The sequence below is a fragment of the Anomaloglossus baeobatrachus genome, chromosome 9 (genome assembly GCF_048569485.1).
Source record: "Anomaloglossus baeobatrachus isolate aAnoBae1 chromosome 9, aAnoBae1.hap1, whole genome shotgun sequence".
NCBI classification, from domain to species: Eukaryota; Metazoa; Chordata; class Amphibia; order Anura; family Aromobatidae; genus Anomaloglossus; species Anomaloglossus baeobatrachus.
Window position 1 is genome coordinate 18,704,830 of NC_134361.1, and position 26,272 is coordinate 18,731,101.

Consider the following 26,272-nt stretch of genomic DNA (forward strand, 5'->3'; position numbering starts at 1 on the left):
GCGAATCCTTTGGAGGCAATCACTGCCTTAAGTCTGGAACCCATGGACACCACCAAACGCTGGGTTTCCTCCTTCTTAATGCTTTGCCAGGCCTTTACAGCCGCAGCCTTCAGGTCTTGCTTGTTTGTGGGTCTTTCCGTCTTAAGTCTGGATTTGAGCAAGTGAAATGCATGCTCAATTGGGTTAAGATCTGGTGATTGACTTGGCCATTGCAGAATGTTCCACTTTTTTGCACTCATGAACTCCTGGGTAGCTTTGGCTGTATGCTTGGGGTCATTGTCCATCTGTACTATGAAGCAACGTCCGATCAACTTTGCGGCATTTGGTTGAATCTGGGCTGAAAGTATATCATCGGTACACTTCAGAATTCATCCGGCTACTCTTGTCTGCTGTTATGTCATCAATAAACACAAGTGACCCAGTGCCATTGAAAGCCATGCATGCCCATGCCATCACGTTGCCTCCACCATGTTTTACAGAGGATGTGGTGTGCCTTGGATCATGTGCCGTTCCCTTTCTTCTCCACACTTTTTTCTTCCCATCATTCTGGTACAGGTTGATCTTGGTCTCATCTGTCCATAGAATACTTTTCCAGAACTGAGCTGGCTTCATGAGGTGTTTTTCAGCAAATGTAACTCTGGCCTGTCTATTTTTGGAATTGATGAATGGTTTGCATCTAGATGTGAACCCTTTGTATTTACTTTCATGGAGTCTCCTCTTTACTGTTGACTTAGAGACAGATACACCTACTTCACTGAGAGTGTTCTGGACTTCAGTTGATGTTGTGAACGGGTTCTTCTTCACCAGAGAAAGTATGCGGCGATCATCCACCACTGTTGTCATCCGTGGACGCCCAGGCCTTTTTGAGTTCCCAAGCTCACCAGTCAATTCCTTTTTTCTCAGAATGTACCCGACTGTTGATTTTGCTACTCCAAGCATGTCTGCTATCTCTCTGATGGATTTTTTCTTTTTTTTCAGCCTCAGGATGTTCTGCTTCACCTCAATTGAGAGTTCCTTAGACCGCATGTTGTCTGGTCACAGCAACAGCTTCCAAATGCAAAACCACACACCTGTAATCAACCCCAGACCTTTTACTACTTCATTGATTACAGGTTAACGAGGGAGACGCCTTCAGAGTTAATTGCAGCCCTTAGAGTCCCTTGTCCAATTACTTTTGGTCCCTTGAAAAAGAGGAGGCTATGCATTACAGAACTATGATTCCTAAACCCTTTCTCCGATTTGGATGTGAAAACTCTCATATTGCAGCTGGGAGTGTGCACTTTCAGCCCATATTATATATAGAATTGTATTTCTAAACATGTTTTTGTAAACAGCTAAAATAACAAAACTTGTGTCACTGTCCAAATATTTCTGGACCTAACTGTATATATATTACACCCACCCCATGTGACACACGGGCAGGTCGGGGCGTTGTGGGAGTTTCCAACCCACTGACGAGTAATTTCATATTGGTGATATGATAATAGTTATTGTAGGTTTTCTCCTCTAGTCACATCCAGAGCCTCATTCACACTGCGCAGTCACAGACCTGACATTGCCTGTCTGTGTAACCATTGTGCACACTCCCACAATGCACTGCAGCCTGGTGACACAAAAGCAGCAGGATTCTGAGCGCAGCTCTGGCTGTGAATGGAGCATCACTATTACTAAAACTGGGGATCGTAAGATCGTATAATCACATAGTTACCAAATTGATTATTTTGTAAACTTACCGTTTAATGTTGAAAAGGGGAGTGTTCCTTTAATTTTCTGTGATGTCATTGGCTCCAACCACAACTGAGAACCAATGATTTGGTAATGTTTTTACTTGTACTATATGGCACTGTTCTAATGGACTTTTTTTTTTCTTTTTTCTATACAGCGATATGACATCAAAATGAGGAAAAATCACTGGAAACCTGGGCACGGCGATGGCGCTCTGGGGTAAGTGAGACAGTCGTGTTTTATATATGTATTTATATGTCTGTCCTGTTCCTTGTATAAAGATGCACATGATAAGATCCTGTCTGCAGCCACCACTAGGGGGAGCTCCCTGTATACAGAGATACATGATGAGATCCTGTCTGCAGCCACCACTAGGGGGAGCTCCCTGTATACAGACATACATGATAAGATCCTGTCTGCAGCCACCACTAGGGGGAGCTCCCTGTATACAGAGATACATGATAAGATCCTGTCTGCAGCCACCACTAGGGGGAGCTCCCTGTATACAGAGATACATGATAAGATTCTGTCTGCAGCCACCACTAGGGGGAGCTCCCTGTATACAGAGATACATGATAAGATTCTGTCTGCAGTCACCACTAGGGGGAGCTCCCTGTATACAGAGATACATGATAAGATCCTGTCTGCAGCCACCACTAGGGGGAGCTCCCTGTATACAGAGACACATGATAAGATCCTGTCTGCAGCCACCACTAGGGGGAGATCCCTGTATACAGAGATACCTGATAAGATTCTGTCTGCAGCCACCACTAGGGGGAGCTCCCTGTATACAGAGATACATGATAAGATCCTGTCTGCAGCCACCACTAGGGGGAGCTCCCTGTATACAGAAATACATGAGATCCTGTCTGCACCCACCACTAGGGGGAGCTCCCTGTATACAGAGACACATGATAAGATCCTGTCTGCAGCCACCACTAGGGGGAACTCCCTGTATACAGAGATACATAAGATCCTGTCTGCAGCCACCATCAGGGGGAGCTCCCTGTATACAGAGATACATGATAAGATCCTGTATACAGAGATACATAAGATCCTGTCTGCAGCCACCACTTGAGGGAGCTCCCTGTATACAGAGATACATGATAAGATCCTGTCTGCAGCCACCACTAGGGGGAGCTCCCTGTATACAGAGATACATGATAAGATCCTGTCTGCAGCCACCACTAGGGGGAGCTCCCTGTATACAGAGATACATGATAAGATCCTGTCTGCAGCCACCACTAGGGGGAAATCCCTGTATACAGAGATACACAAGATCCTGTCTGCAGCCACCACTAGGGGGAGCTCCCTGTATACAGAGATACATGATAAGATCCTGTATACAGAGATACATAAGATCCTGTCTGCAGCCACCACTTGAGGGAGCTCCCTGTATACAGAGATACATGATAAGATCCTGTCTGCAGCCACCACTAGGGGGAGCTCCCTGTATACAGAGATACATGATAAGATCCTGTCTGCAGCCACCACTAGGGGGAGCTCCCTGTATACAGAGATACATGATAAGATTCTGTCTGCAGCCACCACTAGGGGGAGCTCCCTGTATATAGAGATACATGGTAAGATCCTGTCTGCAGTCACCACTAGGGGGAGCTCCCTGTATACAGAGATACATGATAAGATCCTGTCTGCAGCCACCACTAGGGGGAGCTCCCTGTATACAGAGATACATGATAAGATCCTGTCTGCAGCCACCACTAGGGGGAGCTCCCTGTATACTGAGATACATGATAAGATCCTGTCTGCAGTCACCACTAGGGGGAGCTCCCTGTATAGAGATACATGATAAGATACTGTCTGCAGCCACCACTAGGGGGAGCTCCCTGTATACAGAGATACATGATAAGATCCTGTCTGCAGCCACCACTAGGGGGAGCTCCCTGTATACAGAGATACATGATGAGATCCTGTCTGCAGCCACCACTAGGGGGAGCTCCCTGTATAGAGATACATGATAATATTCTGTCTGCAGTCACCACTAGGGGAAGCTCCCTGTATACAGAGATACATGATAAGATCCTGTCTGCAGCCACCACTAGGGGGAGCTCACTGTATACAGAGATACATGATAAGATCCTGTCTGCAGCCACTACTAGGGGGAGCTCCCTGTATACAGATATACATAAGATCCTGTCTGCAGCCACCACTAGGGGGAGCTCCCTGTATACAGAGATACATGATAAGATCCTGTCTGCAGCCACCACTAGGGGGAGCTCCCTGTATACAGAGATACATGATAAGATCCTGTCTGCAGCCACCACTAGGGGGAGCTCCCTATATACAGAGATACATGATAATATACTGTCTGCAGCCACCACTAGGGGGAGCTTCCTGTATACAGAGATACATGATAAGATCCTGTCTGCAGTCACCACTAGGGGGAGCTCCCTGTATACAGAGATACATGATAAGATCCTGTCTGCAGCCACCACTAGGGGGAGCTCCCTATATACAGAGATACATGATAAGATCCTGTCTGCAGTCACCACTAGGGGGAGCTCCCTGTATACAGAGATACATGATGAGATCCTGTCTGCAGCCACCACTAGGGGGAGCTCCCTATATACAGAGATACATGATAATATACTGTCTGCAGCCACCACTAGGGGGAGCTCCCTATATACAGACATACATGATAAGATCCTGTCTGTAGTCACCACTAGGGGGAGCTCCCTGTATACAGAGATACATGATAAGATCCTGTCTGCAGCCACCACTAGGGGGAGCTCCCTATATACAGAGATACATGATAAGATCCTGTCTGCAGTCACCACTAGGGGGAGCTCCCTGTATACAGAGATACATGATGAGATCCTGTCTGCAGCCACCACTAGGGGGAGCTCCCTGTATACAGAGATACATGATGAGATCCTGCCTGTTTCTCCACATTTCGGCTGTAATCCCCCGCTGATTGCTCCCGTGCTTGTGGTGAGATCCTCTCTCATGTTGCTGTATGAGGGGAGCAGGTGTTGTACGTTGTATGTGTGACCCCATAAAATGTAAATCCTGACTCTTTCGTCCTCTGTGTCTGTCTCTATGGACTTTTTATGAGCGGTGGGTTAGTCAGTGACTCAGACCGGACCTCACCCTTCACCTCTGTATAGAGACTGTGTGTGATGGCAGTGATTCCTGCGGGGGGCGCTGCTCGATTCCTCCAGCAGTTTGGTGGGATATTTGGGGACCTTCCTGCAGATTTCCATTAATTTTGTCTTGCGTTGATTTGACGTCATCTCTGTCGCCTCTGATCCTAAAATCTCAGGTCCTGTCTTCTACAAGGACCACCTTGTGAGAGCCCCCCAAAGTCATAGTGTAATGGAAACTGCCTGTATATGGTCCCTCAGCTGAGCTGGCTGTGCAGAGGCGCTGTGCAGAGGCGCTGTGCATTATCTACGTATGCATCTTCATTCTGCTGGTGCGTATTCTGCCTGCTCATCCTGGGCCTCCTGCTTCATGAAGAGAACGCTAGGACCACAGCGAGGACTGACGCTTGGTGAGAGAAGGGGTTAACCCGATGTAACACTGTAGTTTGGGTCTCTGACCGCCCGTGGCTCCGGTGGCGGCCTGCGCAGTGTCCTCTTTATTTTTAGTGCAGTTACTGGACTGGTTTTGGGCGGTGTCCAGAGCCGCGGCTCCATCCACCGGCTGCAGCTCATAAAGACGTTGTTTGGACGTTGGTCACAGTCTGTACTTTGCTCTGGTTCCAGGAACGAGGCGGAAAAATGTCCACAGTCCAAGTGCACAGAGCTGTGCGGCCGTAGGAGACAATGCCGGGCCTCAATCACACCCACCTGACCGCTCTCAGGACCCAGCGCTGGTTCTGTTCTCCTGAAGAACCCAATAGGTTCCTAGCCGACACCTGCAGAATCTAGAAAGTTCTGGAACAGCAACGCGGCAGCTCTGCCGACATCACTGACACCCGGTGTATGAGCTGTGCCGACACCACTGACACTCGGTGTATGAGCTGTGCCGACACCACTGACACCCGGTGTATGAGCTGTGCCGACACCACTGACACCCGGTGTATGAGCTGTGCCGACACCACTGACACCCGGTGTATGAGCTGTGCCGACACCACTGACACCCGGTGTATGAGCTGTGCCGACACCACTGACACCCGGTGTATGAGCTGTGCCGACACCACTGACACCCGGTGTATGAGCTGTGCCGACACCACTGACACCCGGTGTATGAGCTGTGCCGACACCACTGACACCCGGTGTATGAGCTGTGCCGACACCACTGACACCCGGTGTATGAGCTGTGCCGACACCACTGACACCCGGTGTATGAGCTGTGCCGACACCACTGACACCCGGTGTATGAGCTGTGCCGACACCACTGACACCCGGTGTATGAGCTGTGCCGACACCACTGACACCCGGTGTATGAGCTGTGCCGACACCACTGACACCCGGTGTATGAGCTGTGCCGACACCACTGACACCCGGTGTATGAGCTGTGCCGACACCACTGACACCCGGTGTATGAGCTGTGCCGACACCACTGACACCCGGTGTATGAGCTGTGCCGACACCACTGACACCCGGTGTATGAGCTGTGCCGACACCACTGACACCCGGTGTATGAGCTGTGCCGACACCACTGACACCCGGTGTATGAGCTGTGCCGACACCACTGACACCCGGTGTATGAGCTGTGCCGACACCACTGACACCCGGTGTATGAGCTGTGCCGACATCACTGACACCCGGTGTATGAGCTGTGCCGACATCACTGACACCCGGTGTATGAGCTGTGCCGACACCACTGACACCCGGTGTATGAGCTGTGCCGACACCACTGACACCCGGTGTATGAGCTGTGCCGACACCACTGACACCCGGTGTTTGAGCTGTGCCGACACCACTGACACCCGGTGTATGAGCTGTGCCGACACCACTGACACCCGGTGTGTGAGCTGTGCTCCTCACAACCATCTTTGTTACTGGGGTTGGTCCTGACATGGTGTTTATGATTGGGAATATACTCAGTATACACCATGACTCCTGACCACCATCTGTGTGATTGGGGCTGGTCCTGACATGGTGTTTGGTGCTGTGGCGTCTTCTTAACCTGACCACCGTCTGTGTGATTGGGGCTGGTCCTGACATGGTGTTTGGTGCTGTGGCGTCTTCTTAACCTGACCACCGTCTGTGTGATTGGGGCTGGTCCTGACATGGTGTTTGGTGCTGTGGCGTGTCTTCTTATCCTGACCACTGTGTGTGTGATTGGGGCTGGTCCTGACATGGTGTTTGGTGCTGTGGCGTCCTGCCTGGTCATCTGTGGCTCTTGTGTGATGGGGTCATTACTGGTCTGTCTCTAGGGGCAGAGCTGGATCCTCCTCTCCAGTATTCGGGCTGTTATCGGGGCCGGTCGTGCTCTTGGGCTGTATCTTGGCTGCACAGTATCTGTATATGTTACTCCTGTGACTTCCATATCTGGCGGCACAATCCTGATCACAGATCTGATCCCGCAGAACTCTCGGATCACAGATGGCGGGCAGAAGGATATTTTTATTATTTTCCTCTGTTCCCGGCAGAATGTGGCTTTAGATTCTACAGCACAATATTAATGTCTGCATTTACACTGGGATTGTTGCAGTTTTGCAGCATTTTGGTATTTGTCAATTTTTGCTAAATGCATCATCTTCTGGAGTTGAGTAAAAAAATTATTTATTTTTTTTTTTGAGGACTGGGCCTTTTGCATATCATATACTGTATAGGAAAGACTGTCCTAAATGTTGCAAGGTGAAAGAAAAACAAAATTAGCAAAGATCCTTAATTTTTTTTTATTTTGCAAAAGAATTAAAAAACTGAAAACTCTTGTGAGTCGGGGGAGGGGGTGGGGACTGGTTTTGCCACCATAGATCAGTGGTGGACAGTGCATGGGGTTCGGGGATTGGAGGAGCACAGATGGGTTCAGCTCTTCTCTTCAGACCGGACGAGTCTCCCCCGAGGACACTTACAAATGTGTGTAATGTCAGCCGGCGATCACCGCCGGTAACTGCTGCTTTCACACAGCATCTTCCAGTAAGGGGTCCTACAGGTGCGGCGGGGCGGCCGTATACGTGCAGCATCGCCCAGTAAGGGGTCCTACAGGTGCGGCGGGGCGGCCGTATACGTGCAGCATCGCCCAGTAAGGGGTCCTACAGGTGCGGCGGGGCGGCCGTATACATGCAGCATCGCCCAGTAAGGGGTCCTACAGGTGCGGCGGGGCGGCCGTATACATGCAGCATCGCCCAGTAAGGGGTCCTACAGGTGCGGCGGGGCGGCCGTATACATGCAGCATCGCCCAGTAAGGGGTCCTACAGGTGCGGCGGGGCGGCCGTATACATGCAGCATCGCCCATTAAGGGGTCCTACAGGTGCGACGGGGCTGCTGTATACATGCAGCAGGTCGGTTCTGTCAGGTCCGCTGTATATATAATGAGGCAGGTCGGCTCTGCAGGGTCCGCCATATATATGAAGTGGGTCGGCTCTGCTGTATACGTGCGGTGGGTCGGCTCTGCTGTATACGTGCGGTGGGTCGGCTCTGCTGTATACGTGCGGTGGGTCGGCTCTGCTGTATACGTGCGGTGGGTCGGCTCTGCTGTATACGTGCGGTGGGTTGGCTCTGCTGTATACGTGCGGTAGGTTGGCTCTGCTGTATATATGTGATGGATCGGCTCTGCTGTATACAGTCATGAAAAAGTTTGGGCACCCCTATTAATGTTAACCTTTTTTCTTTATAACAATTTGGGTTTTTGCTATTTCAGTTTCATATATCTAATAACTGATGGACTGAGTAATATTTCTGGATTGAAATGAGGTTTATTGTACTAACAGAAAATGTGCAATCCGCATTTAAACAAAATTTGACCGGTGCAAAAGTATGGGCACCTCAACATAAAAGTGACATTAATATTTTGCAGATCCTCCTTTTGCAGAAATCACAGCCTCTAGTCGCTTCCTGCAGCTGTTAATGAGTTCCTGGATCCTGGATGAAGGTAGATTTGACCATTCCTGTTTACAAAACAATTCCAGTTCAGTTAAGTTTGATGGTCGCCGAGCATGGACAGCCGCTTCACATCATCCCACAGATGTTCAATGATATTCAGGTCTGGGGACTGGGATGGCCATTCCAGAACATTGTAATTGTTCCTCTGCATGAATGCCTGAGTAGATTTGGAGCGGTGTTTTGGATCATTGTCTTGCTGAAATATCCATCCCCTGCGTAACTTCAGCTTCGTCACTGATTCTTGCACATTATTGTCAAGAATCTGCTGATACTGAGTTGAATCCATGCGACCCTCAACTATAACAGGATTCCCGGTGCCGGCATTGGCCACACAGCCCCAAAGCATGATAGAACCTCCACCAAATTTTACTGTGGGTAGCAAGTGCTTTTCTTGGAATGCCGTGTATTTTTGCCTCCATGCAGAACGCCTTTTTGTATAACCAAACAACTCAATCTTTGTTTCATCAGTCCACAGGACCTTCTTCCAAAATGTAACTGGCTTGTCCAAATGTGCTTTTGCATACCTCAGTCGACTCTGTTTGTGGCGTGCTTGCAGAAACGGCTTCTTTCGCATCACTCTCCCATACAGCTTCTCCTTGTGCAACGTGCGCTGTATTGTTGACCGATGCACATTGACACCATCTGCAGCAAGATGATGCTGCAGGTCTTTGGAGGTGGTCTGTGGATTGTCCTTGACTGTTCTCACCATTCTTCTTCTCTGCCTTTCTGATATTTTTCTTGGCCTGCCACTTCTGGGCTTACCAAGAACTGTACCTGTGTTCTTCCATTCCCTTACTATGTTCCTCACAGTGGAAACTGACAGTTTAAATCTCTGAGACATCTTTTTGTACCTTCCCCTGAACAACTATGTTGTATAATCTTTGTTTTCAGATCATTTGAGAGTTGTTTTGAGGAGCCCATGATGCCACTCTTCATAGGAGATTCCAATAGGAGAACTACTTGCAAGTGGCCACCTTAAAGGGAACCTGTCAGCAGAAATGTCCCCTAAAACCTAACAGATTCCCCCTCTGCAGCTCCTGGGCTGCATTCTAGAAAGGTCCCTGTTATGATTGTGCCCCCTTTCTGACCGAAAAAAAGTGTTTATAAAGTTGTACCTTTTTGGCTTCTGATTCTGTAAATCCGTCACGGGGGCGGGCTGCCTGATGGCCGTTATTCTGCCCCCTGGTCCTGTATGCTGCCCCCATCGCTGATTTCCATACTTCTGGACGCCGCCCACTGCTCCAGCCATCCCCGCGCATGCCCAGTGCCCATCTCTCGGGGATGAGCACTGTGCCCAGCGTCACCGCTGGTGACGTGCACGCAGGGTTAAGATTATGGGCGGTGCTGTGATGTTTATTCCTAAGCAACCGCCCATAATCGCGGGACCGCGCTTTCCCCCTCGGCCTGCTTCTTTCTGCGCAAGCGCGCTGCTGCTGACCTCACTTCGCCTCCTTCCCATCTTGCCCCGAGGCAGGAAATAGATGGGAAGAGCGCGGAGCAGTGACTACACCGAAAGCGCGGTCCCGCGATTATGGGCGGTTGCTTAGGAATAAACATCACAGCACCGCCCATAATCTTAACCCTGCGTGCACGTGACGCTGGGCACAGTGCTCATCCCCGAGAGATGGGCACTGGGCATGCGCGGGGATGGCTGGAGCAGTGGGCGGCGTCCAGAAGTATTGAAATCAGCGATGGGGGCGGCATACAGGACCAGGGGGCAGAATAACGGCCATCAGGCAACCCGCCCCCGTGACGGATTTACAGAATCAGAAGCCAAAAAGGTACAACTTTATAAACACTTTTTTTCGGTCAGAAAGTGGGCACAATCATAACAGGGACCTTTATAGAATGCAGCCCAGGAGCTGCAGAGGGGGAATCTGTTAGGTTTTAGGGGACATTTCTGCTGACAGGTTCCCTTTAAATTCCTTTTCTCATGATTGGATACACCTGCCTATGAAGTTCAAAGCTCATTGAGGTTACAAAACCAATTTAGTGCTTTAGTAAGTCAGTAAAAACTAGTTAGGAGGGTTCAAATCAAGGAATTGATAAGGGTGCCCATACTTTTGCACGGGTCAAATTTTGTTTAAATGCGGATTGCACATTTTCTGTTAGTACAATAAACCTCATTTCAATCCAGAAATATTACTCAGTCCATCAGTTATTAGATATATGAAACTGAAATAGCAAAACCCCAAATTGTTATCAAGAAAAAAGGTTAACGTTAATAGGGGTGCCCAAACTTTTTCATATGACTGTATATGTGGCGGGTCGGCTCTGCCATATGCTGTATACGTGCGGCGGGTCGGCTCTGCCATATGCTGTATACGTGCGTCGGGTCGGCTCTGCCATATGCTGTATACGTGCGTCGGGTCGGCTCTGCCATATGCTGTATACGTGCGACGGGTCGGCTCTGCCATATGCTGTATACGTGCGGCGGGTCGGCTCTGCCATATGCTGTATACGTGCGGCGGGTCGGCTCTGCCATATGCTGTATACGTGCGGCGGGTCGGCTCTGCCATATGCTGTATACGTGCGGCGGGTCGGCTCTGCCATATGCTGTATACGTGCGGCGGGTCGGCTCTGCCATATGCTGTATACGTGCGGCGGGTCGGCTCTGCCATATGCTGTATACGTGCGGCGGGTTGGCTCTGCCATATGCTGTATACGTGCGGCGGGTCGGCTCTGCCATATGCTGTATACGTGCGGCGGGTCGGCTCTGCCATATGCTGTATACGTGCGGCGGGTCGGCTCTGCCATATGCTGTATACGTGCGGCGGGTCGGCTCTGCCATATGCTGTATACGTGCGGCGGGTCGGCTCTGCCATATGCTGTATACGTGCGGCGGGTCGGCTCTGCCATATGCTGTATACGTGCGGCGGGTCGGCTCTGCCATATGCTGTATACGTGCGGCGGGTCGGCTCTGCCATATGCTGTATACGTGCGGCGGGTCGGCTCTGCCATATGCTGTATACGTGCGGCGGGTCGGCTCTGCCATATGCTGTATACGTGCGGCGGGTCGGCTCTGCCATATGCTGTATACGTGCGGCGGGTCGGCTCTGCCATATGCTGTATACGTGCGGCGGGTCGGCTCTGCCATATGCTGTATACGTGCGGCGGGTCGGCTCTGCCATATGCTGTATACGTGCGGCGGGTCGGCTCTGCCATATGCTGTATACGTGCGGCGGGTCGGCTCTGCCATATGCTGTATACGTGCGGCGGGTCGGCTCTGCCATATGCTGTATACGTGCGGCGGGTCGGCTCTGCCATATGCTGTATACGTGCGGCGGGTCGGCTCTGCCATATGCTGTATACGTGCGGCGGGTCGGCTCTGCCATATGCTGTATACGTGCGGCGGGTCGGCTCTGCCATATGCTGTATACGTGCGGCGGGTCGGCTCTGCCATATGCTGTATACGTGCGGCGGGTCGGCTCTGCTATATACACGCAGTGCACTTTGCACACCTGGCTGGCGTGCTGTGGCTGTGGCGTGTCCCTCTTGGAGTGGATGATGGGAGTACCGCCTTCTGGGGCCGGCGCTCTCCGGTGACTGTAATCTAATGCTTTTTCAGCTGACTTCCTGAACACTGCAGGAAGACGCCGGCGTCTGAGAGCGAAGAACCCAGCGGAGGAGAGAAGAGGAAGAAGGAAGGAGGCGAGGAGCTGTCACCAGACGAGGAGAAGTGAGGAAAGTTGTGAGCCGCTGCTCCGGCGAGGCTGAGCCCCACAGGTCGGGTACTCGCTGCACTCCTCTCCTGCCTCGCTCTCTCGCTCTCTCGCTCTCTCGCTCTTTCTCTCCTTTTCCTGGAGTTTTTTCTTTATTAAATCCCTTCTGAGCTCTGCAGTTTCCTTTCTTCTGTCGCCTTCACTCTCCTGCATCTGTCAGCCGCTGTCCTGCCATGTACGTGTGCCCCTGATCCTGGCGGACCCCGGTGTAGAGGGCAGACCGCCAACAGCTGTGTATAAGGGGTTAAAGCTGGCGGACCTCGGTGTAGAGGGCAGACAGGCGACAGCTGTGTATAAGGGGTTAAAGCTGGCGGACCCCGGTGTAGAGGGCAGACAGGCGACAGCTGTGTATAAGGGGTTAAAGCTGGCAGACCCCGGTGTAGGGGGCAGACGGCCAACAGCTGTGTATAAGGGGTTAAAGCTGGCGGACCCCGGTGAAGAGGGCAGACGGCCAACAGCTGTGTATAAGGGGTTAAAGCTGGTAGACCCCAGTGTAGAGGGCAGACGGGCGACGGCTGTGTATAAGGGGTTAAAGCTGGCAGACCCCGGTGTAGAGGGCAGACGGCCAACAGCTGTGTATAAGGGGTTAAAGCTGGTAGACCCCAGTGTAGAGGGCAGACGGGCGACGGCTGTGTATAAGGGGTTAAAGCTGGCAGACCCCGGTGTAGAGGGCAGACGGCCAACAGCTGTGTATAAGGGGTTAAAGCTGGTGGAGACATTGTTCTGTGGGGTCTTCAGGTCAGGACTGTTTTAGGATTGCAGGATTTGTTGTATGTGACCACAGGCATTAGGGGGGATCTGCCGCAGACGTTAGGTGGGATCTGCCGCAGACGTTAGGTGGGATCTGCCGCAGGCGTTAGGCGGGATCTGCCGCAGGCGTTAGGCGGGATCTGCCGCAGGCGTTAGGCGGGATCTGCCGCAGAAGTTAGGTGGGATCTGCCGCCGATGCATTTCCTCATGGTCCTACAATTGTAGGTATTGATTGAGGAGAAACAAATGAGAGCCGGGTCTGACCTGACCGAGGAGTCATTCTCCTGTACGCTGCAGTACCGGACACGGCCTGTGGGAGAGGAGGGCGCTGTGTCAGCGAGAAATCAGCACCGGACTGTCAGCCTCCTCTGCCGGATCCCCCTTTACTTGCGTCGTCCTAGAAGACCCCTGTACAAGAAGGAGAAGATTTGGCTGTGTTGTCTCATTCTCCGCACAATGACTTGTAGGGATCTGCTGGGAGTTGTAGTTCCCGGCCCCCGGGGAGAGGCTGCGATGTGTGCGGCCGTGTGCACTGTGCCCTTCCTGCCCAGTTTCCTGTTATTGGTAGTTGCTGACTCGCTCGGTGTCCGCACGTCTCCATATGGCGGAGCCCGATCACATGGTCACCTGGCTCTGCGCGTCGCCCTCCGCTGCTCCTCTGTAATCTGGCTAACCTGCTATTTAAAAACGCTTAATCTCTTATTAAAAGAGTCGTTAATCCAAGGTGCGGAGAGGACGGGGTCAGGAAGTAGTGCCCGGATACAAGAATGTCAGGTAGCGACAGATGCTGAGGTGCGTCCGGGGGGCTGAGGTGCGTCCGGGGGGCTGAGGTGCGTCCGGGGGGCTGAGGTGCGTCCGGGGGGCTGAGGTGCGTCCGGGGGGCTGAGGTGCGTCCGGGGGGGTGAGGTGCGTCCGGGGGGGCTGAGGTACGTCCGGGGGGCTGAGGTGCGTCCGAGGGGGGAGATGCGTCCGGAGGGGTGAGATGCGTCCGGGCGGCTGAGTTCTCCATGCAGTAGTTTGGTTATTGTTTGTTCTTTCTTAGTTCTCGTTGAATAATCTCCGCCGTCCGTCTGGTTTATCAGAGGAGCATGTGTCGGTTTGTGCGGTTCCGGCTCTGAGCGGATCCAGCCGCGGCTCTGAGCGGGTCCAGCAGTGGCTCTGAGCGGATCCAGCCGCGGCTCTGAGCGGATCCAGCCGCGGCTCTGACTCTTCATGGTCTTATTTCTTTTCTGAATGGAGCGGTGTAACGAGGCGTCAGGTATACTGCGCCTCGTCTTTCTGCACCTGCTCGCAGGGAACGGTCTGCTCGGTTTGGCAGTTTTCCAGACCACAGCTCGGCAGATGTGAAAAACAACCGGATACATCAGAAGACTTAGAATCTCCGAACTTCTTGTTGAGGAGTATAGAGCACCCATGTCTGGCGATACAGCAATACTAATTATCATTTATATAGCGCCAACATATTCCGCAGCAGTGTACAATCCAGAGGGGACACGTACAGACAACATCAGACATTTCACCAGATACAAGAGGAGTGAGTCCCGCTCACAAGATACAGTCTATGAGGATTAGGAAATGATATAAATTGTGTTCTCTGGTCCGGCCATCAATATAATAAACTAGCGGCAGTGCCCGGCAGTGCCCGGGATAGTAACTGTCTCTCTGTTTCTCTCCCTGTCTCTGTCTCTTTTGTCTGTGTCTGTCTTTGCCTGCATTTACCTGTGTGTCTCTCTATCCCCCCCGCCTGTCTCTCTATCCCCCCCGCCTGTCTCTCTATCCCCCCCGCCTGTCTCTCTATCCCCCCCGCCTGTCTCTCTATCCCCCCCGCCTGTCTCTCTATCCCCCCCGCCTGTCTCTCTATCCCCCCCGCCTGTCTCTCTATCCCCCCCGCCTGTCTCTCTATCCCCCCGCCTGTCTCTCTATCCCCCCTGCCTGTCTCTCTATCCCCCCCGCCTGTCTCTCTATCCCCCCCGCCTGTCTCTCTATCCCCCTCTGCATTGTGACAGGCTAACACTCCATTCAAGGGCATGGCTGCACATTCTCCTGAAGTTCTGGCTGCAGTGTGGCTCCCAGCTCCATTGACTTTAATGGAGGCAGGTTTTTTAGCGAATAACTGTAAAGCACGGGGTTAAAATTATTCTCTCAAAACATAGTCTATGACATTCCCTGAGTCACATGGAGTATCTGCAAAATTTTGTGATTGTAAATGCGACAGTGCAAATTCCTTTAGAGGACACACACACATACTGTACATACCCACATACTGTACATACCCACATACTGTACATACACACACTCCGCTTTATATATTGGGGGATTCACATATCACTGCGTGAGCCTGTCAGTATGTGTACAAGTACGACTAGAGGGCGACTAAGTGCCTGGAGGGTGTAAACCGATGATAAAAAGGACCAGACTTTTGAAGATAATATTTTAACTGGAATAGTTACTAAGTGAGGTGGTAGGCCAGTCTAAGGAAATGTGTTTAGGGCACACTGAAAACTGTGGGTATTGTGAATTAAGCAAATTGTCATGGGTAGTGCATTCCAGAGAATTGGTGCAGCTCATGAGAAGTCTTGGAGACAGGAGTGTGAGGTGCAGATTATAGAGGATGTCCATGTATAATTTGGTCAGTTGACACCGATCGTATCTTGTATGCAAAATTAAAGGGAGGGGGAGAAGCCAACTATTGAACCAGTGGTAGAGTGCACCAATGATGGCTAGAGGGGCAGAGGGTAACGATGGGGTGACAATGACTAGAGGGAGGGGGTGGCAACGATCGGTCCAACAATGGCTAGAGGGGCAGAGGGCAATGATCGGGCCGACAATGGAGAGAGGTGAACGATTGGGCCGATGAGGGGGAGAGGGCAATGGCTAGAGGAACAGAGGGCAATGATTGAACCGACTATAGGGAGAGGGCAACAATGGGGCCCACGATGGCTAGAGGGGGAGAGGGCAACGATCAAGCCAATGATGGCTAGAGAGAGAGAGCAATGATGGACTGACAAAGACTAGAGGGAAAGGGGGCAACGATCTGTCCGACGATGGCTAGAGGAACAGAGGGCAATGATTGAACCAACTATAGGGAGAGGGCAGCGATTGGGCCGATGATTGTTAGAGATGGAGAGAGCAACATTCATGCCAACGATGGCTGAAGGGAGAGAGGGCCACATTCAGGCCAATGATGGCTGACGGGATAGACTGCAATGAGTGGGTCAATGATGGCTAGAAAAGAGAGGGCAACGACCAGGCCCAACAATGTGGCCCATGATAGAGGGAAAAAAGGGCTGCAATGGGGTTCACGATGGCTAGAGGGGAAGAGAGCAATGATTGGTTTGATGATTGGTAAGGGAGGGTGGGAAGAAACAATTAACAGTTTATAAGTTCAATGATGTGAGTGAAAAAACTGAGGGAAGGGGAGAGGGCAACGAACAAACCAACGATGCCTGGGGGAAGGGGAGAGGGCAACGAACAAACCAACGATGCCTGGGGGAAGGGGAGAGGGCAACGAACAAACCAACGATGCCTGGGGGAAGGGGAGAGGGCAACGAACAAACCAACGATGCCTGGGGGAAGGGGAGAGGGCAACGAACAAACCAACGATGCCTGGGGGAAGGGGAGAGGGCAACGAACAAACCAACGATGCCTGGGGGAAGGGGAGAGGGCAACGAACAAACCAACGATGCCTGGGGGAAGGGGAGAGGGCAACGAACAAACCAACGATGCCTGGGGGAAGGGGAGAGGGCAACGAACAAACCAACGATGCCTGGGGGAAGGGGAGAGGGCAACGAACAAACCAACGATGCCTGGGGGAAGGGGAGAGGGCAACGAACAAACCAACGATGCCTGGGGGAAGGGGAGAGGGCAACGAACAAACCAACGATGCCTGGGGGAAGGGGAGAGGGCAACGAACAAACCAACGATGCCTGGGGGAAGGGGAGAGGGCAACGAACAAACCAACGATGCCTGGGGGAAGGGGAGAGGGCAACGAACAAACCAACGATGCCTGGGGGAAGGGGAGAGGGCAACGAACAAACCAACGATGCCTGGGGGAAGGGGAGAGGGCAACGAACAAACCAACGATGCCTGGGGGAAGGGGAGAGGGCAACGAACAAACCAACGATGCCTGGGGGAAGGGGAGAGGGCAACGAACAAACCAACGATGCCTGGGGGAAGGGGAGAGGGCAACGAACAAACCAACGATGCCTGGGGGAAGGGGAGAGGGCAACGAACAAACCAACGATGCCTGGGGGAAGGGGAGAGGGCAACGAACAAACCAACGATGCCTGGGGGAAGGGGAGAGGGCAACGAACAAACCAACGATGCCTGGGGGAAGGGGAGAGGGCAACGAACAAACCAACGATGCCTGGGGGAAGGGGAGAGGGCAACGAACAAACCAACGATGCCTGGGGGAAGGGGAGAGGGCAACGAACAAACCAACGATGCCTGGGGGAAGGGGAGAGGGCAACGAACAAACCAACGATGCCTGGGGGAAGGGGAGAGGGCAACGAACAAACCAACGATGCCTGGGGGAAGGGGAGAGGGCAACGAATGAGCCAACGATGGCTGGGGGAAAGGGAGAGGGCAACGAATGAACCAACGATGGCTGGGGGAAAGGGGGAGGACAAAAATCGAACCAACGATGGCTGGGATAAGGGGCTAGGTCAACGAATGAACCACCCATTGCTTGGGGGAAGGGCAGAGTGTAACGAACGAGCCAACAATGGCTGGAGGAAGGGGAGAGGACAACAATCGAACCAACGATGGCTGGGGGAAGGGGAGAGGGCAACAAATAAACCACCCATGGCTGGGGGAAGGGGAGAGAGTAATTAATGAACCAGTGATGGCTGGGGGATTGGGAAGTAACTAACAATTTAATGAAAGATTTAATCATTTAAGTGAAAAATTTAAGTTGTAGGATTTGAATTACAGGAATGTTGATCTTCTGAGGATGATAAAATACCGTACCTGTAACAAATGCCAAGAGACCACCATTCTTATTGCCATGTATACAGTATATCACAAAAGTGAGTACACCCCTCAGATTTTGGTAAATATTTTACTATATCTTTTCGTGGGACAACATTGAAGATCTGACCCTGTGATACAATGTGCAGTGTCAGTGTGCAACTTGTATAACAGTGTAAATTTGGTGTGCTGTAACTGAACACACAGCCATTAATGTCTAAACCGCTGGCAACAAAAGTGAGTACACCTTTAAATTAAAATGGACAAATTTTGCCCAAAATGTCAATATTTTGTGTGGTTACCATTATTATCAAGCATTCCTTTAAATATCTTGGGCATATGGAGGTTACTAGACCCTTACAGAACATACTGTATCCTCTTTCATCCTCCATAATGACATTCCGGAGCTGGTGGATTTTACAGACCTTGCGTTCCTCCACCTTCTGTTTGAGGAGGCCCCACAGATGCTCCATAGGGTTTGGGTCTGGAGACGCTTGGCCAATCCAGCTGTTTTACCCTCAGTTTCTTTAGCGAGGCAGTGGTCGTCTTGGAGGTGTTTGGGGTCGTTATGTTGGAATATGAAGGGAGGGGATCCTGCTCTGCTTCCATATGTCACAGGACATGTTGGCATTCATGGTTCCCTCAATGAACTGTAGCCTGACAGCCGAGAGCACTCCTGCAGCCCCAAACCATGACCCTCCACCACCATGCCTGACTGTAGGCAGGACACACTTGTCTTTCTTCTCACCTGGTTGCTGCCACACACTTGACACCATTTGAACCAAATAAGTTTATCTTGGTCTCATCAGACCACAGGACGGTTCCAGTAATCCATGTCCTTAGTCTGCTTGTGTTCAGCAAACTGTTTGCGTTTTTTTTTTTTTTTTGTGCAGCATCTTTAGAAGAAGCTTTCTTCTGGGATGACAGCCATGCAGACAAACGTGCTGCAGTGTGTGACGTATGGTCTGAGCACTGACAGGTGGATCTCCCACCCCTGTAACCTCTGCAGCAATGATGAGAGCACTCATACGTCTATTTTGAGAAGACGACCTCTGGATATGACGCTGAGCTTGTGCACTCAGCTCCTGTGGTCAGTCGTGGTGAGTCCTGTTCTGAGTGGATCCTGTCTTGTTATACCTCTGTATGGTCTTGGCCACCGTGCTGCAGCTCAGGTTCAGGGTGGTAACCATCTTTGTGTAGCCTCGACCATCTTTATGTAGAGCAACAATTTTTTTTTTTTTTTCCCCAGATCCTCAGAGGATTCTTTGCCATGAGTAGCCATGCGGAACCTCCAGTGACCAGTATGAGAGAGTGTGTGTGAGAGAGAACACCAAATGTAACACCCCTGCTCCCCATTCACACTGAGACCTTGTAAGACTAATGAGTCACATGACATAGAGAGGGCAAATGTCTAAATGGGCACAATTTGGGCATTTTCACTTAGGGGTGTACTCAGTTTTGTTGCCAGTGGTTGTTATACAAGCTGTACACTGTCTCCTGTAGACTGTATCAAAGTGTCAGATCTTCAAGGTTGTCCCATGAAAGAATATAATGTACAAAAAATGTGAGGGGTGTACTCACTTTAGTGCTGTACTGTCTTGTATCATTAGATGACGTGTGGAAGCCTTTCTCTTGTTTGCTCGGTGACTTCCGTCATAATTTGCATTTTTTTCCCCTCATTACTAAAGTAACTGTGATTTACGTGCCAGAGGATGGGACCCGCGGTCGTTGACTTCAGACCGGGCCAATTACTGCTGCATTAATCTCTTAAACTCATTTCCATGCTCTGTAATTCGGGATTGAGTTGCAGGACGACATTCCCACGACGTGAGGGTATAATGTCAGTTTATATGGCAACGTCTCTGGTCCTCGCTAAACTGGACCGGCCGCCCAGCGCCGAGGATAATGTGGCCTAATAGTTACTACGAAATGCGTAGATGATGGAGGCAGGAGGTGCGTCGTACCTCGGTCACTGCCCAGATTACTTAGTTGGATTACTGGTCATAAACTCTTGAGTGACTGATGGATTATGTGACCTGATTAGTAATGTCATCCCTCGCTTGCTCTACCTATTTTGGCCGGTAGTCAATGCTGATGGCCGTATTAGTGGCTCCATACAAACAGGACTGCGGTAACGTGAACGTCTCCCCTGCATCCTTGTCTGACTAGTTTACCTAGTTTCTATTTGTCATCCTGATCTCTTCACTTTTCCCTACAGGTCGGTGGATGTCACGTTGCTTTGTTTGAAGACGATCCATCTAATCCTGTGACATTGAGATGTGGAGGATGTCAATATTATTTCTGTTGTGAAGACTCCTTTTGATGGTGTATTTAGCATCTACTCTGCATAAGATACAGACGGTTAACATTTCCCGATTCTTTGGGCCACCGGTGCATTTGTAGATCGGCAAACGCAAGGGTCAAACAGCGAATCTTCAGTCCTTTGAAAGGTGCACGACCATCGCTTCGAGAGCTCGCCCATCTAAGTACATACCGGGACCCCCCAGGGGAATGCCGCGCAAGGTCAGCGTGGCGGCCTGGGGGGCGGCCCTGTTCATTTCATGGAATGCCATTCTTCTACTCTACCTCATGAGCCGCCCAAGGGCTCCTGACACTTCAGACCTTACGGCACATGTAATCCGACTAGCTGAAGAAGCAGAAGCAGAGTTAGAGAAACAGAAGGGGCTTCTTCAGCAAATCCACCACTACAGCGGGCTGCTGAACCGCCGGCCCGCACCGCCAAATGCTGCCCGTGGACCCGAGTTGCCTCAGCGGCTTTTCAATGCCTCTCTTCAATCGCCAACACCTGTGGCCTCTAACTTGCAGTCAACAGTCATTCCAGTTCTCGTCGTAGCATGTGACCGGCCCTCCGTGAGGAAGTGCCTGGACTCCCTGCTCAAGTACCGGCCCTCGGCAGAGCAGTTTCCTATCGTTGTGAGCCAGGACTGCGGCCATGCCGAAACCGCAAGAGTTATTGACTCCTACGGAGATGCCATCACTCACATCAGTCAGCCTGACCTCTCCGAGGTGCCTGCACCCCCAGAACACAGAAAGTTTCAGGGCTATTATAAAATCTCCAGGCACTATAGATGGGCACTTAACCAGGTACGTCTAAGTATTGTATATGCAGCTTTGTATTTATCCCTTACCTTCTTTACCACAATCTCCCCCACGTGCAGTGAATCCTCAGCTTCTTCCGACCAGAATGTATTAATAGAAAGTTCTTTGACCAATATCGTCCCCCATCCATTAATAATGACTTAAGTCTGATTGACCAATTCTTAAAGGGGTTTCTCATCTCAGTAAGTGTTGGCATATTACCATCGTGATTGGCTGACAGTCAATTGACTGAAATTAAACCTTATTGGAGGTCCTCTGATGACATCCAGTTATAGTCACTGGACGACTACCAATCACACACTTCAATGGTCAGGTGACCAATAACGGGATGTCATCACTTCCTGTCCCACTAGAGTAGTCTGCATTGGAGCCACGGGGATTAGCGAGGGGGAGTATTCATTAATTTATGTTTTTCCCATCTGTACTATGTTTACTTTACACTGTTTTCTTTGTCACTTGTACATAGTTTATGAATGATCGTGGCAGCAGGTTGTTCCAAACATCTTGGAGAACCGACCACAGATCTTCTGTTTATGAGGCTTGTGCATTGTCATTAAGAAGAAGGTGATGAACCGGCCCCTACAGACCCCCTGAAATGATGATCCAACCCCCACAAAGCACTGATCTCTTGTCATCCCATCTGCCTAGGATTAGGAGACAGAAGGATCCGCACAGCCTTATACACAGAAGATCTGTGGTCAGGTCTCCAAGATGTTTGGGACAATCTCCTTGCTGAGGTCCATCAAAAACGGTCTGCAAAGTAACTAATGTATATTTACTCTGAAGCTGTTTTGTTTTGAAAAGGCTGTCTCCAAATATTGGGGGGATTAATATTTCTCTTTTCAATCATTTTGCATTAACACTTCTATTTTTTTTTTATAGCATTCTTACTTTGTCCTTGTTTTTCCAAAACTGCCTAAAACTTTTGCACCTTTTTGTATCTCAATGCCATAAGGCTACTGCAACATTTTCATATTTGGGGACCAGTTACTCTGTAAAAGTGTTTCAATCTTATTCCTGTCCAGTCATTATACTCCAGAGCTGTAATCACAACTCTGTCGGCTGCTTTCAGAAACAAGCTGGACTCAATCATGAGAACTTTGCCTATACTTCAATAACGAGGGTGGGGATCATTCTCTGATTTTAGGCTAATGATATAGAATCATAAAAGTACCAAACTACACAGATATTTCACTTCTGAAACCAGGAGCATTGAGAATGAAGCTCTGGAGTATAATTCAGCCTGTAGGAGATATAACTTGGGCAGAAGGTGCTCTTCATGTAAATTGTGTTCACCATACAGTATTTTAACACCAATGAGAGGTCTTTCTATAGATTCTTGATGTATCAGTGGGACTTGTTACTTATAAAAGTTGGCTAAATCTGGACAACCGGTGACCACGCTCCTTTCTTTTTCAGATCTTTAAGGTCTTGGGTTACAAGTCTGTCATCGTAGTAGAAGATGATTTGGAAGTGGCTCCAGATTTCTATGAATACTTCCTCAGTACACATTACCTTCTCCTTAAGGATCCCTCGCTCTGGTGCGTCTCTGCTTGGAATGATAATGGGAAGGAGGCCCTGGTGGACGCCAAGGGCAGCTCCATCCTTCACCGTTCTGACTTTTTCCCAGGCCTTGGGTGGCTGCTTCTTCGGGAGCTATGGGAAGAACTTGAACCCAAGTGGCCAGCAGCCTTTTGGGATGATTGGGTCAGGCGGCCTGAGCAGAGACTCGGTAGGGCATGTGTGCGGCCGGAACTGCCTCGCACCAGAACATTTGGAAGGAAAGGTGTCAGCCAAGGTCAGTTTTTTGACCAGCATTTGAGATTTATCAAATTGAACCAGGATTCAGTGGCCTTCACAAAGATGGACCTTTCATACCTCTTAAAAGAAAAGTATGACCCCTGGTTTGTGGAACAAGTTTATGGGTCACCCAAAGTTCGGGCAGAAGAAGTTCTTCAAGGGCAAGTGCCCGGTGGTAGGACGGTAAGGGTGGAATACACAACGAGAGATACTTTTAAGGCTTTGGCCAGAGCCTTTGGCGTAATGGATGACCTGAAGTCAGGGGTGGCCCGTGTAGCGTACATGGGAGCTGTTTCTTTTACTCATAGGGGTAGAAGAGTGTTTTTGGCACCTCCTCAAAACTGGGGAGGGTACGATCCATCATGGACATAGTTTCTCCAAGTTTAGGAGAACACATAAAAAAAAAAAAAAAAAGTGAGACAGGGAATTAAAGATTATTTTTTTTCTGTGAGAGGTTCAGAGGGTCCAAAATGTTTAGGTGCTATTTACTATGATGAAATTTGCACCGATAGGAAGCTTATAGCTTGCGCGAGATGTGGTGGAACATGACCCACCACCTACGCGAGCTTTATGAATGACGGTGCAGAAGCGTTATGAAGGAATTCAGAAACTACTTCGGGCAGTCAGAGATGACCGGCAGTTTGGGGACCTCACTGTGGTTACACATCTACAACTGCGCACTCAGGAAGAGATCGTCTCCGCCAACAATGGTTCCTGGCATCGGAGGGAGCCAACGTCCTCAACGTCTCCTTCCGTAAATTAATTCACCTCAATAAAGTGACCTTTATAGCCAAATGAGTCTGCGTCCTAGAGGCAAACTACAACATGGATGTCTTTGCACATATACAGTGTGTGGATGTTTTTGTTTTTGCTTATAAAAAAAATTTTGAATGTATAATTCTAAGTGTCCTAAACTGTATCTGTGTATTATTGATGACCTTGTGTTCTCAGCTGTTGTATATTTTTAGGGGTTTTTTTTGTACAGTGGCCTAAGGCCGAGTACAGGCCAAGATTTCCCAGACCAGCCGTGCATCTCCTGCCCCAAAATCAGCCGCCTCATAGGCATAAATGAGACTGTCCGCAAGTCTCCTGACCCAAACTGAACAATCTTTGAAACCACGTTCTGTACTCGACCTATTCCAAAGTCTCCGGAGTATGGCTGGTGGAGGCATCTCCTCAATGTTTGTAATCCTCAGAAGGTGACAGATGGATAAATCAGCATGGAACTTGATAAAAAAAAATGTTTAGAGTCTAAATATGAAGAAACTGAGATTCTGTCTTGCTCAATCTCAGGATTCAGAAGTCATCAGAGGACTTGAATTTTTGATGAACTGACAAGTTAAATACCTTTATAAATATGGCTAAGCGTCTCTGATTCTGACGCCCTTTACCTTTTTGCGGTGTCTCGCTTTGTTACAAAGATATTAACATTTGTTGCTTTTCGGAGCGCAGTATGTGAAATCTCTGAACTAAGGTGCACTATAAACAGAGTCTTCTCTGGGATTGTGCGCTTTTACCTCACTCCCAGATGCTTCCAATCACAGCGCCACCGCTGATCTAGCAGTCTCTGATGTGGCCGAGCTGTGATTGAGGTGGAGGTATATCGTTCAAAAGAAGACTGTTGTACTGCAAGCAGACATTTCACATACTGCGCTCCAGAAACAGTAAATGTGACTATCTCTGCAAAGGAGCGACACAGAGCTAAACAGAAAAGAGCGCTAGAAAGAGGGGAGCTCAGGGAGTTTTACAAGGTACTTAAGTGACATTTTTAGGGAATGCTAGATTCTTACTAAAGAGACCCTTTAACCTGGCACTGAAAAGTGACTATACAATTCTCATATCTACTCCCTCTCATTGATGACCCCTGTTTAGCTCCTGCTGCTTCCTCCATTGCAAGCATTGTTTTGTTAATCTGCATCCGAAATGACCACCACAGTGGTAAGTCTGAACCACAGCGTAGGAAAATAACGCTCACTGGCCACCTTTTGGTGTCCCTCTCGGATGAAGATGACTGGAAAGCTGGCCTTACGTCGAGGCAAACAAAGTAGGGAGACTGGATGTGATGAATTGAATATCCAGTTACTTTTGGGTGCCAAGTTGGAGGACCGCTATAAAGGCCCCATACACATTAGACTATTTTTCGAAATTACTGATCTCTACGGGTTCGGCTGACTCTCTGTATGGAGAGCGCTGGTTAACTGATGGTCAGGAAACATATTGATTAGCCATGATTTCAGACTGCGGATCGCTTTGTTCTGATGATTAGTGACTATACCTGTCAGCAGATCTCTCAGAGGAGTGCACTCCTGTGTATGGCAGAGACATCCGAGGTGGCGGTTGGGCCATCTAGTGTGCATGGGCAGCTTAGGTTTTATAGTAGTAGGCGTGGATGTAAAATGAAGCAATGTTCACCCGTCATTCCAGTAAGTGGTCAGTTCTCATTACTGTTCAATGCAATTCTCCCTCCTGAGTTCTCACCGTAAATCGTTTTTTTACCAAGTTCTTATAGGATAACGAATGACATGACGTCAGTGTTGGGTTCCAGTGTCTACGGGGAGCCACATTCAGGTAATTCTCTGCTTCTTCTCTGCCATAGACCAGTAAGTGCTGAGAGAAGTGGACACGTGGTCTTCACTGGTCTCTAGGATCCGTCCACTTGGATTCCAGTCAACACATAAGAGAACCCAAACTCGGGTTGCCCCAGAAGCAAAATTTCATGTTGCAATCGCGTAACTCTACGACATCTGATCCGACTTCCCAGCTGTTGGAGAAACTATTGTAAGGGCAAAACGGTAATAGATAAGTGAGGTGATAGGCCAGTCTAAAAAAATATGTTTTAAAGGCACACGTAAAACTGTAGGTACAGTGAATTAATCAAATTGTTCTTGGTAGAGTCTTCCAGAGAATTGGCGCAGCTCGTGAGAAGTCTTGGAGTTAGGAGTCGGAGTTTCGGATTATAGAGGATGACGATCTTCAATCGTTAGCGGAACGGAGAGCATGGGTGGGGTGGTAGACAGATGAGGAGAAGATGTAGGACTGTACAGAACTTTGGAGAGGACGGGTAGGTGATAGACAAAGATGAGGAGGAGCCTATAAGGAGGTGCAGAAATGTGGAGAGGACAGATAGGTGATGTAGAGCTGTGCAGAAATGTGGAGAGCTTTGTGGAT

At 49.9% G+C, this 26,272-nt stretch overlaps 1 protein-coding gene across 5 annotated transcripts in view; it reads left to right on the forward strand.

Moving 5' to 3' along the window:
- Positions 1-24,141, forward strand: part of MGAT1 (alpha-1,3-mannosyl-glycoprotein 2-beta-N-acetylglucosaminyltransferase) — a 41,231-nt gene extending 17,090 nt beyond the window's left edge. For 2 of the 5 annotated variants that reach the window (XM_075323144.1, XM_075323147.1), the window contains exons 2-6: positions 1,883-1,944; positions 8,659-8,733; positions 12,313-12,470; positions 20,403-21,289; positions 22,724-24,141. In XM_075323144.1, coding sequence (XP_075179259.1) covers positions 20,696-21,289; positions 22,724-23,476 — 1,347 coding nt within the window. In that variant the 5' untranslated portion in view covers positions 1,883-1,944; positions 8,659-8,733; positions 12,313-12,470; positions 20,403-20,695 and the 3' untranslated portion in view covers positions 23,477-24,141. The remainder of the gene's footprint in view (positions 1-1,882; positions 1,945-8,658; positions 8,734-12,312; positions 12,471-20,402; positions 21,290-22,723) is intronic. The other 3 variants (XM_075323146.1, XM_075323148.1, XM_075323145.1) reach the window with 2 other exon arrangements.
- Positions 24,142-26,272: the final 2,131 nt, after the last annotated feature.